The sequence below is a fragment of the Furipterus horrens genome, unplaced genomic scaffold (assembly GCF_987537825.1).
Source record: "Furipterus horrens unplaced genomic scaffold, mFurHor1.1.pri manual_scaffold_10, whole genome shotgun sequence".
NCBI classification, from domain to species: Eukaryota; Metazoa; Chordata; class Mammalia; order Chiroptera; family Furipteridae; genus Furipterus; species Furipterus horrens.
The window spans coordinates 5,327,467-5,340,703 of record NW_028327180.1 but is presented as its reverse complement, the minus strand read 5'-3'; the positions used below and the strand labels follow the sequence as shown (position 1 = coordinate 5,340,703).

Genomic DNA, 13,237 nt, shown 5'->3' with positions numbered 1-13,237 from the left:
AAATAAAAGTCCATTATTACCTAGTAACCTGTGTCCCAGTTAGGTTTTCCAGCATGTCACACAGTGTGAGAAATATCCCTCTCACACTTTTAAGTTTCTGAGATGCATCCGATACTGGATAATGATAAAGAATTTCCTGCTGTTAAATGAAAACAAACAAAAATGATCACACTCCCCAGATTTCCCAGCCCTTATTTATTGTCACGGCAAGTTTAGATTTTGTATTAAGAAAAGAACAACAGCAACAGAAAGAACCCTCTCAGCTTTAGTGGGAGTTTTATTCAAACATAAGAGAAATATGCCTGGAATTTTAGTACATTACCTCCCATTTAAAATATTACATTTGAAAATAAGTTGGAGACTATCAGAGTTGGTCATGATACCAAAATATATACTGAGTAGGACACTAATTAACTGGAATAATTTCAGCTGATTTCAGACAATGTTTTAAACTTTAATGTCCTTTACAATAAATTCTATACTAACATTTTATTATATCTCATTATACAGATATTTTTACCCCCCTGTAGCCAGTATCTACATAGATACCACATGCAATTTTTAGGACTCTTTAAATTTAATTACTTTCATACTGACGTTAAAAAGATAATTTCTGTCATTTTTGGTGAATTCATTAAATTACTAAATCTTTATTTAAACCCAAGACAACACTGAAATTAAAAAGTGAGAGCACAGAGTAGTGCAGATAGGGAGAAAGAAGTATTATGATATTACAAAACTGTATCTGTCTTAAATTTGAAAGGGTTTGCCCACTACTAATTAATATGAGAAAAACCTTTAAAAGACAGAACTTTGCAAATTATGGAAAATTCTAGATCTATAAGATGATTCACAAAATGCTTACTACTTTTCTATCATATTTTCAAGAAGAGCATGTTCCTAGGAAACACGCAGTTTTAACAAAAGGACGCATTTCAGAATTTGGAGGTGCCCTTCCACAGAGGGAGGGGTCGTTCTGTGCCTCACCCCTTTGCTGTTCCTTAGAGCAACGTGCCACTTCCTTACGAGGCAGACAAAAAGCAGGTAAAGCAAAGACTCCCAGACAGAAGCCTGGAGAATTCAGAGTAGCTTCCACTAACACAGTCTAATGGCACTGTCCGTGAATAGTAATACAGCCACTGTAAAAGCCCAGACTCCTAAAATATCGTCAGATCTTGGCTCTTTATCTCTCGGAGTGTTTCCAAGGACGTCTTCTCCCTACGCCTCGCTTTGGTCTCCTTTTACAAGAAACAATTACGTGACATGGTATGTATGTCTTGGCAACTTCTGCATTAGGAAAAACATAAATAAACATAAACTGTACACACATGCTCTTTATGCTTAGTAGTAAGCGCATTCAATATATGCAAAGTGCTACGGAGTATGTTGGCCAAATACACGCGGCCTAACAGCTCAAAGCTTCTCGCAGTATTTCTGAACGCTTTACCTCTAGAAATTAAGTCAAACGTCAGTTAAGATCTGTTATGTCTACTTAATGCATTTAAAACTTGGCTGGTAAATAAACTTGTTGCCTTTAGCCAAATGACAAACGTTACTTGAAACAAGTAACCATATTTCCTTTGGGTTTTGTTTTTGTTTTTGTTTTTTGGTAAAGTTTCCAAATCACGTAACTCAAAGAAAACAAGTTTTTCTTAAATATGTAACTCACAGGAAAACAAAATGACCCGATGACATTTTATTGTAAAATAAGTCCTACAAATAAAAGAGGTCCTTTGAGAAAACCTCTATCCCCACTGCCCGCGGCGACTGGCCCGGGAAGCCGCCAAAGGCCCAGCCAGCTCCCCAATCCCTGGCGGCTTTAATGAGCTGCATTTTGCGGCACTTGTTAGCAGCAGCGTCTGCTCTATTCAGCGAGAATAAAAAGCCTCTCCTGATCCCACTGTTGATACAGGGCTGTCAACAGACAGCAACCTGTTCGTCTGAGAAACGTCTACACTTTCCCATGGAAAGAAAGGCCAGGGGACAAAAGGCTCGGCAGTCCCTCCCCTAAGACAGTCTCGAAAGCGTCAGGGTGCCCCCGCCCCAGAAAGCTGTTGCATTTTATCCAACATATGCTTGAAGGACTAATCATACATGGAGGAAATTAGAATGATGAACTCTAGGTCTCTGGGCATTTCAGAACACAGAAAAGTAATAAAATTACAAACAAGTAAAGCCCTTCTTTTCCATGTTACTAAATTTTGATATCTGAAGAAGCAACGCAAGGACATCCACCCCTTGGATGAAATGGCTTTGGCACTGGGAGTCCAGACGGAAAGGATTTCAAAAACAAATAAATGTAAATTAGGTAAAAACTTTTTAGAACCCACTTTGCTCCAAGCATTATGGTAAAATAGATGCGTTGACAGACCTTTGTGCTATAAAGCAACTAGATCCATGACCAAAACATAATGCTTGAACTGCTGGCTACGAAGAACTAGAGGTTCCCAAGGACACCTCTCCCCGCCTGCCACACCCCTTCTCCCACACTGCAAAGCATGCTGGGGCCTCAGCTGGGAGCGGTGAGTCGGGGGCAGAAAGACAGGCAGGGTTGTCCTGTAGTAGCTTTCCTCGGGACACTGAGAGCATGAGCTAGTGGCTCAGTAGGTGAGCTAAGCCTGAGACCAGTGTGTCAAAGCCAGATCCTTGGGTAACGCTGAAGTGCCCCAGGGCAGGGGCAGAAGCAGAAGCAGCAAATTCTCTCTGGATGAACACATTCCCAGTTTAGAAACACAGGACTCCCAAAGATAAAATCAAGCAGTAAGTTTAGTCAGTGATCTCCAAGGACATAAGAAGGCAAGCCCCCACAAGTCAGGGTCCCCTCAGGACTTGGAGATAGTGGGATGGGCAGATTCAGAGCAGAGAACTCTGTATGAAATGCTTAGAGAAATATAGATTCATGAAGATGAGCAAGTGATGAGACTGCCAGGAATAGCGTTGCAGATTTTAAGAAACTTCTAAAAACAAAATTGTGGCTATTTAAATAGAAAACACAGTAGAGAGATTAAAAAGCTGTATAGACACAGCAGAATCAAGAAACTGAACAAAGAAAATAAAAGACATTCCTTACAGAGGAATGACTGACAGTAGACCTCTTACCAGCAGTCATGGGAGTCAGAAGACAAAGGAATACTATCTTTAAACAGATCAGAGAAAATCACTCTACCTGGTTAGCATAAGCAAGACCATGTCTTGATGTCATCTTCTTCCTGGCCACACAGGAAGATTACATTTCTTAGCTCCTTGCAGTAGGAGAGACCATATAACTAGTTCTAGGCACTGGGACATGAGCAGAAGGGATGGTGCTACTTTTAAGTCAGGCCTCTGAAATGTGCCATATGTCACGACACGCTTTCCCTCTTCTCACCATGGCCAACTGGAGGCAAAAGATATGACAGAGGACTCAGGAATTCTTGGGAATAGTGGAACCACTAGATGAAGGGCTCGAACTACTGAACCACATGGCCAGCAACATTCACATTGAAATGAGAAAAATAACTTCCATTATGTTAAGCCACGGAGACATGAGGGGTGTTAGTAGTGACTGGCCTATTCTGACTAATACAATATAGAATTATAAAGCTACTTCTCAAGAAGGGGTGAAAAACACATCGACAGACAGACAACAAAGACACTTTATCACAAACACACTTTCACTAAAAAGAAATTCCTAAAATATATATTTTGGGAAAAAATAAAAAATGATCAAGTAAGGACAGTCTGAGATGTAAAAAGAACGGTGAGTAAAGAAATTGTAAGCATATATGAAAACTTAAAGAAGGTTCATCTCCAGGAAGTATGTGTGAAACATGAGTTTTACAATATATAATTGATATGTTTTATAAAGTATAAAATATAATAATCGTTAGTAGTAATAATAGTATACTTATGCTCAATTTGATGGCACTAAAATATTGATGACAATAGCATGTGGGTGAAGAAGGGGATGACTGAAGTCAAGGCATACCGAAGGCCTTTTGAAAAGGGGTGAAGATAGTGTTTAACTTTGAAATGTGTTAAGACAAATACAATCAAGTTTTAAGAGTAATCACAAAAAACAGAAATAGAGTATACAACAAGAATGATATAAGCAACCAAAAGGTACGAAAAATATCATGGAAATATCAGTTCAGTTAGAATTTTTGAAGAAGATGGCAGAAGCAAATTCAAGTATTTCACAGACCTCTACAAATGGACTCACTGAGCTTGTCAGTTAGAAGCAAGAGTCATACTCAAAACACAAAGACACAGAATGACTGAGAAATCACTTGTTCTTCGCTTGGAGGACGACACAGGCCATTCTGGGTTCCCTTGCACTTTTGAGAAGACACTCACCTCCTCCTTCGATGTCTCGGAGTCCAGCTCCAGGGTGAGAAACATAGCGACGTGAGGGGTGTTGAGCGCGTTCTGCTCCACGCCTTCATCCTCTCCTCCCCAGAGAAGTTTGACTAAATCACCTTCTGTGTTCAACTGTGGCTTTTTCTCTTTTGGTTGAGTTGCTTCCTTTTTCACAGCGTATGCATTTTCAAAGGTCAGTTTCACCTTTAAACATTAAAACAATGTGTTGATGTTCCAACAAGGGGAAATGAGCTGTAGATTCTGCAGAGGAGGCCCTGTACATGCACATGCACTTGGGGACGCTCCGCACGCAGAGGCGTCAGGCTACAGCGCGGGCTCCCGGTGGCAGGGACCACGTGCTCTGTTTGTGACGGTACCTCGGGCTCTGAGTGCAGTGCCCACCGCACGTTATCACAGATATCCGCTGAACAAGAGCGTGTCATTCTCTGTACAAAGATTCATTTGTTTAAACGTAACCATTGTAGTCTAAGTACTGACAACAAGAACAAGAAGTGCTCCAGAAACACAAACATTAGTGCACCCCGACAGCGTAAGGAAGACTAACACTGTGTTATACACCTGTTGGCACTGACTCATCTGGGGAAAGCGAAGGCGGAGATTAAAAGCCACCTCGTCCAACCAGAATTAGTGCTCCTTTCAAGCGAGGTGACGCTTAAACATTCTTCTGTTGGACCCCCTTTAAGGACAGTAAAAAACAGGCACTGTGCTGGATCCTGGGCCATGGCCCTAAGAAAGATTATCTGTCAGTTTTACCAGGACAGCTTTCATTTCATGGCCTGATGTCAAACCAGCTTGGTGAGCGTCCAGGATATGGCCCTAGTCCAGTGGCTGGAAGGGAGCTTCCACTCCTCAATTACCTTTCCTTGAAAAAGGAGATATGTGTCTAGATGCCCACTGGCCAAAGATAACTCACTCATTTCAAAACACCAGTGTGTATCATAACTAAAAGAGGTTCACTAGACTGAAAGAAGTTTTAAATATGCTTAATATTGTGTAGCAAGGACATCATTATAAGAGGCACAAAGTATTCCTAATGTTTAAAACCTGACCAGAATACAGATCAGTAAAACGGGACAGTCTGACTGTAACAATCCATTAAATTTTAAATCTAAACATTAAAATGCAATGACTATTTTAAAATTAGATTAAATTTTAAAAGTCAAAAAATAATTCATGCTTATCAAGAAAAACGTCTGGCCCTAGCTGGTATGGTTCAGTAGATTGAATGCTGGCCTGGGAACCAAAGGGTCGCTGATTCCCAGTTAGGGCACATGCCTGGGTTGCAGGCCAGGTCCCCAGTTGGGGACATGTGAAAGGCAACCACACATTGATGTTTCTCTCCCTCTCTTTCTCCTTCCCTTCCCCTCTCTCTAAAAATAAATAAGTCTTAAAAAAAGAGAAAAAAGTCCGGTCAACATATGTATATTAAATATACTATATACTTTTTAAAAAATCACATCATACAATTAAGTATATATAATTTTTTTTGTCATGCAGGGGGTTTTAGATAAAATTATGGTCAATATTTAAAAACAGATAAAATTATATGCAGTAAGTTGCATTTGTGGATAAAATATCTAAAAATTATTATCGAGAGTAATAATCCCTATTTTTATAACTTCATTATAAGAGGTATCATTTTCAAGGCCAACTTTAAATGTATGATAAATACTAACATATTAGTAACTTTTTAATAATGAGCTTTATATATTTTTATTTAAAATGTTAATATTATTTTTAAAATTCATTCATAATCCCACCAGCCCATCCATTATTTATGTTATACTGTAAAATAAATCTGCCCCAATGAATAAAATGAATGAAAATATGTAATGTCCTATTTCCTGGTGGCAAGGAGTGACTATTTCTGATGGTGCTCAATTCTGCTGTCTGCATCTGTCTGTGGCATTTCAGGGCCACTGTTACCTGTGCCTGCCTAAAGGGACTCAAGTTAAAGAAGCGTCTTTTCTAAAGTGAGACTCAGAGTTCATTTTAGTAACAAGCAGAAAAGAGACAGGAGGTTGAAATTCATCAATATGTATACATTCAGAATAAAGATAAACTAGGTCACCGTTAGCAGTCATTGTATGGCGAGTCAGATGGGGGGAGTGCCTCAGGAAGTTTTTCTGAGGCCTGATGGGATCCTTTATAAAACATTTACCATCATCCCAAATGGAAAAGATCAAACTTTATTAATTTCTTTTTGTTTCTGTAAACCTGATATTGAGAAGTGCATCTTGGTATTAGAACACTGTATCAAAAAATGGCTGAAAATAAAATTAGTGTATTTGGGAGGGGTATTTAACTAAAAAAATACATATAAAAAATTACAGATCCTACATGAGAGCTATCAAGATTTATCTGATGGAAATTAATATATGGTTAAGGTGAGGAAGAGCTTAAGAGACACTATTTTAGAAATGATCTAGGATGTGAAAAACAGCGTTTGGTATGCAGTTTTGACCCACACAAGCAACACGTGAGTGTCATATGGCCTGAAAGGCTGTTTTCTGAGGGCGGCACCTGTCCCGTGGGTGAGGCTCCACACATGCGTGCGTGAGTATAAACATGAGCGTAAGCATGGGTACAAACCCCCTGCAAAGGCTCTGAGGACGTGAACGGCCTGCTGGTCAGGGGCGCTCTTTCATCTGAGAATAAGGACCTCGGAGTGTCCCAAAGCAAGTAAATGGGAGCCTTTGAGGGGGTTCCTTGGAAACGTGAGACATTTAGAATTTGGGGGAACCCTGAGTGCAGACTTCGGGACAGGACAGCGGCACTGGGCCGGGGCAGGAGGGAGAAGCCTGACTGCAGGGAGCAGGAGAGGAGCGGCAGCCGGGGAAGCAGGCGCCACAGAGACAGGCTGGCTCCGTGGTGCTCGCGGGGAAGCAGGAGAGAGACGTCCTCGGGGAGAGCCGTGCGCCCCAGGGCAGGAAGGGCTCCTTTGCAGCTGAGATTCCAGCAGAAAGGCCTAAAGACGGGCGTGATTCCCCGGAGCCGGCAAAAGGAAATGACTGGTAGACCTCAAATGACCGCTCGCCGCTTTTACTTCCGGCAGCCTCCGCCACCTAAGACTGGGGACCGGTCAGCTGGGCTCCGGCACGAACGCGACGCCGGAAAGCCGGCCTTAATGTTACACGCGGCGCCCAGCCGAGGGCCTCCCCGCCACGACAAAGACTCACTCCCACGCACACACCACAGGGCCCACCGTTAAAATTCTCTAAGGAGCTATTTTAGCCACCACTCTTCTGACTTGAGTAAAATTTGCTCTGTAATTCAACGTAAGCACACTTCAGCAAGACATTGTGAAAAAGCTTACCTGCTGGGGGCCATGACTGTCAGGAAACCGGGCTGCCTTGATACATTAACGAAGGGTGATACAGGTAACTACATTAGGAGGTGAGTGCTGTTTTTGAAAAGGCGGTTGATATATATAAGTATTAGGATATTCTGTGTTTTACAGGAACATCTAATATAATTCATAGTAAGCTTCTGATGAAAACACCTACTACAAGATAATTTATATGAAGCTCCTTACAAAAGGAGCTTCCTGTTTTTCTTCCATGGACCCTACCCTGTGACCATTGTCATGGTTACTTGTCTCCTGTCTCCCTCTGAATGGTCTGATTTGTGCAGTTTGCCCACCCTGTCTCTCCTCCTTGTCCCCCACGTCAGGGGAAGATGAGCCTTTCCTCAGGTTTGAGGACGTGTCCTCTGTGACTTATCACTTCCAAGTACTTGTTGCTTTCCTTTTCCTTTTCTCTACTTCCACCTCCGACTCACCCCATTTCACAAGCATATTCTCTCCCCTTGATCCGCTGCTCTTTGGGGCAATCTCACGGAATTACGTACTCAAGACCAAACCTGGAAGGCCTCTCGGACTCCGCTCTGTCCTGCGGGGACAACTATCCTCTTCACTCCCCACATGTCTTAAATGTAATCTCCTCCTCTTGCCAGCACCTCACCTCAGCCTTGATCAGCTCTGTCCTGGACTGCTCTGAAGCAGACCGACCCCCTGGTTTCCCAACCTGCGGGGTCCCATCCAGAGCAGTGCATTCCTAAAATGCAAATCTGCTAGACTTTTAATTTTACATTTCCAAAGATAGCTAAATTGACAGAGAGAGAGAGAGAGACAGAGACTGAGACAGAGAGAGAGAGACTAATTTAACAGAAGGCAATGAACATAGTGAAATCTTATTTCTTAGAAAAGGAATTTCATCATGGGTCCCATTATGTCAGAATCCCAGAGCAGATGCAGATCGGATTCTGACTTACCGGGGATTCTGTCCACCCTGCTCAGTCCCCAAACCACTCCATCCTCTCACTACCTACTGTAGTCTAACCCGCCCGAAGCACACCGTCCTCCTTGCCCCTCAAGAGAGAACGTGGATCCTGATGTCAACAAGGGCAGAACATTCTTAAACAGGAGACACAGCCCTTTCAAAATACACAGAATGACCTGCAAATGTCATCTCTGATACAGAACATCAATGCTTGGAGGAGCAAAATAACTTATGAAAGAGATTTATTTTTACCTGCAAGGGATGAAAAGTAATTCATTAAGTAGCTAAACAAAAGCTGAGGAGTATGGCTAAACTAGATAACAGAAAAATCAAGAAAATAGTATGGTTTTTTAAGTAAATAAAACCAAAGATAAAAACTTGATAGCAATAATGATTTCAGTAAGTCAGAAAATAGAAAGTTCCATAACTGTTTAAAGTGACTTTTCTAGGAACTGGATTTTCATGACCATATATGGTAGTTATAATGGCAAGCTGGTCATTATATGTTTTTATTATTGTTCTTGTTCCTGCTTTACTTAGGATGAATTTTATTTGTAGATCCTATTCTCTCACTCTTTCTTAAAAATATTTATTCATTTTTAGAGCAAGGGGAAGGGAGGGAGAAAGAGACGGAGAGAAACATCAATGCAAGACAGAGAAACATTGATCAGGTGCCTTTCATATGAACCCCAACCAGGGATTGAACCTGCAACCCAGGCATGTGCCCTGACTGGGAATCAAGCCAACGACCTCTTGCTTTGTGGGATGACACCCAACCCACTGAGCCGCACCGGGCAGGGTGTTCTATTCTCTTTCAAGAACAATCTCCAAAAGCGAAAAATGTTAAGATCTAAAATGTTTTAAATACCCAAGTATGGAAGTAGAACTCACCTGTTAAACATGATAATTTCCAGAATCTTAAAAAAAGCAAATGACGCAAGAGGCACTTATTTTATGTAATTCATCATGAGACCAGGACAAAGAGCGTCCCTACCTGCATAGGTCCAGGAATGCAAGACAGAACTCTCTCTATGTTCTCAGAGGTCACATCAACATCATTCACAGCAACAAGGACATCACCTGAAAAAGAATAACAACAGAGGATAGCTGTGTGAATATCCAAACACCAAAAAGATCAAGCATTGGAACAGTAAAAGACACTTATTCCAACCTCTTCAAAGTACAGGGGAAAATACGGCGCAGACATTCAGGGGCTAGTCCAGGGTTGTCAGGCTCATTAGTGGCAGCGCAAACCCCCCACTCCACTGCTGCTTAACCTGTGACACAGCCTGAGACTGCACCGTGACTGAATGCACCCTATGAATATTTAAAGAGATGACTATTCTGATATTTGACACAATTGGGAGAATTATGTAAGCCCAAACTACAAATGGAAAATTTGCAGCATAAACCAAGTGTTTGCCCGTAACAAAACTGAATGTGACCACTTTCACCCACAGAAAAAACCTCAGCTGAAACTTTAATTACATCCATGTGGTACATCACAACTCAGTATGCTGTGGTATTATTCATGGTTATGGGTCTGTGTCTACACAGAGCTCTGTTTCAAAGGCCCCACCATATCAAAATCCATAGCATATTTTGGTAAAAATCTCCTTTGCCATAGCTTTTCCTTAAATGTGTAGGTTTATAAATTTGGGGGCTTTGATATAATAAAGATCAGTCTCAAGATGGAAATTTACATTCACAACATAATTAAAGGTAATATCAAAATATCAGTAAGCCATAGTAATAGAAATATATACATAACAAGGTTACTTCTCAACATAAATGTATCATTAGGAAACTGATCGAATAATTCACACCCATCCATTCATCAGTTCATCCAACAAATATTTATTGAGCACCTACTGTATGCCAGGCACTGCAGATAGAGAACTGAATTAAACAGAGAAAAATCTCTTCATGGAGCTTAATACCCTTTGGGGAAGATGGATAATAAACATGTACGTGGATAAAAGTGTTGACAGACAACTTGCCACTGGTCCCTCGTGTTTTGTACACCTTGCAACCCAAGGCACTGAAAGTCTTTGTTCTGGATTATTTTTCCAAGGATGTTTGCACGAGGGGGACCCAAAAAAACATGGAATTACCTTCTGGATGGTGGGCCTCTTGTAGTCCAGGCTTTTCCCATTAGGCGAGTGTTCTAGGAACCCATTTGTATTAGTGCACCAGCTGGTGGTGTTGTGAGAGGCTGCGTTCGGCTTCAGTGAATTTTATTTTTAAGACTCTTTCACTGCATTTGCCCATTTCACGTCGGGTGATTTATGAGCCCTGAGCCCTACTCTCCCTATTCACCGGATCTCACCCCAGTGACTTTTTTTTGTTTCCCCAGATGAAAAGAGTCCTCAGAGGGAAACATTTTGCCAGTGTGGCAGAAATGAAACCAAAATTGGCAGAAGCACTAAAAGGCATCAAAATCAACAAGTTCAAACACTGTTCTGAGAAGTGGAAAAAAACATTGTGATAGATATATTGCATCAAATGGAGAGGACTTTGAAGGTGACCAAAGTTTAAACATGTAAGAATAAATACACAATTTTTTATAAATAAATTGTTTTTTGGGGGGGTCTCCCCTTGTATAGTGAACAGCCTTAGATGACAGAGATATAGTGTCTCCCTCCAGAGCAAAAGTCGTTTGTTCAATGTACAGCATAATAAGGATGGTGTTTCCCTCAATATCTTATTATCAATAATTGTTCTTTATAGAAGATTCATGTTCCTTAAGGTCAAAGTTCCTCTCCCTTTACTGCAACTCACTACAGGTACCTGCATAGGTGTCACCTGGCCCTCTTCACGTTGTCCTGGGAATGAGGGTTGGGGAACAGGTGAAAACGCTGTCCCTTTAGCTTCTGCCATCCCTCCCTCTCTGCCTACCCGTCTTGGTCTCCCTGACACTCTAGCGCACGGGGAAGGGGGTAAGTGCAGCGTGAGCAGGCGGACTTTGTAGGCCATCGCCGTGGTGGCTTTCAACGGCCTGCGCCGGGTTCCAGCTCTTCAGTCTGCAGCTCTGCAGGTGTGGGCACTGAGTCACGATGATGGGCAACTACCGCAGCCCCCTGAGCAGACTGGCCACTCTTCTTAAAAGTAAGAACTTGCAAACTAAAATAAACTCCCAACTTCAGTTCAGCCTGGGGTTGAAGCAATATACCACCCATTTTTTAAAAATATAGATTAAGTAAGTGTACTATATCAATTATTTATAGCTGTAGGTATTTTCTTGTCTTTTTTTTTTTTTTTTTTTTAAGAAAAGAAACAATGAAGGATATTGGAGTGTTGATGCAAAACAGAACACTTCTGGACCATTCGATCCATGGGTTCCATTGTCCATAAGATGAACAGAACACCTACGTGGTGACACCATTTAAAACTTGCTCCTTGAAACCAAAACCCCATTGGATGATGTTCCCAATGGCTTTTTTTCTCCAAACCCTAGTGAATAGAGACCTATAGTTGAGTGCTTTAGGGACTGTCACCTGGAAGTGTCGCCTCTACGAACCCTTTAAAAGTAGGAGACATGTATCATCATAAAAGATGTGAAAATAACTTTTAGAGCAAGTGGAGTAAAATATTTCAGAATGTTTAGTGGAAAATTCTGTCTCTGTAGAAGCAGTGTTACAGCCCCTTCTTGTCCCCCCAGAGACTGGCTTCCCTGAGTTTCCCTGAGCAGCTCCGTGGGCGACGCAGACAAGGCAGGCCCCCTGGGTGGCCCATCCAGCGGCCGGCGGCTGCACCGGAGGAACGCTCGTCCTCAGCAGGTACCGGGGAGTCACTGGTGCACACTGTCCCGTTTCAGAGGCTGAAAGGAACGTGCATTGGCTGAAACTGTTAAATAAGAGATGGTCTAGGGATTATTGATGGGTAGAAATAAGGAGAAAAATTTATCGAGAGATAGCCAGGAATCAAATACAGCATAGAGAGGTGAGATCAGTTTATCACAGTGCTTAAATCAATTCCTCAATGTAAAGTTAATTGTGTGAGAAAACCTATCCATTTCTCAGCATCTGCTTCGTATCAAACAACAAACGTGTACTGAAGGGTCACTACACCAGGCACCGTGGGCTGTGAAAATATGCCAAAACCCGTTTCCTGCTCTACTTGTTTCCTGCCCCATTATACTATCTAAACAAATATACCGTTCAAGAAATTACTTGTGAAACACACTACATGTGAATGTAGGAAAAAGAAAGAATAGGTCTCACCCAAACAAACAAAAGCCACAAAAAACACCAACCCACTGTGGTAGGCAGAGTAACTGTCCTCCAAAGACAGCCACATTGCAAGCTGTGAATGTCCCTTCCAGTGGCAATAGAGACCGCAGATGTACGGAGTTAGGTTAAGGACCTTCAGGCAGGGAGAAGACCCAGGTGAGCCCGAGTGCAGGTCTTTATAGGACAGAGCCAGGAGGGCCAGGGAGAAAGAGAAACGAGGATGCTACAGGCTGGCTCTGAAGATGCAGGAAGAAAAGGGCAAGACAAGGAATGCAAGTGGCCTCTGGAAGCTGGCCCAGGGAAGGGATTCCCTGTGGGCTCTCTGCAGGGAATGCAGCCCTGGGGGCACTTGTTTTGTGCAGCAAC

General features: G+C 42.0%; 1 protein-coding gene across 1 annotated transcript in view; it reads right to left on the bottom strand.

Moving 5' to 3' along the window:
- INTU (inturned planar cell polarity protein) overlaps positions 1–13,237 on the bottom strand; it is a 48,062-nt gene that overhangs the window by 25,025 nt on the left and 9,800 nt on the right. The window contains exons 3-5 of the mRNA XM_090288501.1: positions 9,634–9,719; positions 4,336–4,542; positions 21–139 (exon numbers count right to left, since the gene is read on the bottom strand). Of these exons, the coding sequence (XP_090144627.1) occupies positions 21–139; positions 4,336–4,542; positions 9,634–9,719 (412 nt within the window). The remainder of the gene's footprint in view (positions 1–20; positions 140–4,335; positions 4,543–9,633; positions 9,720–13,237) is intronic.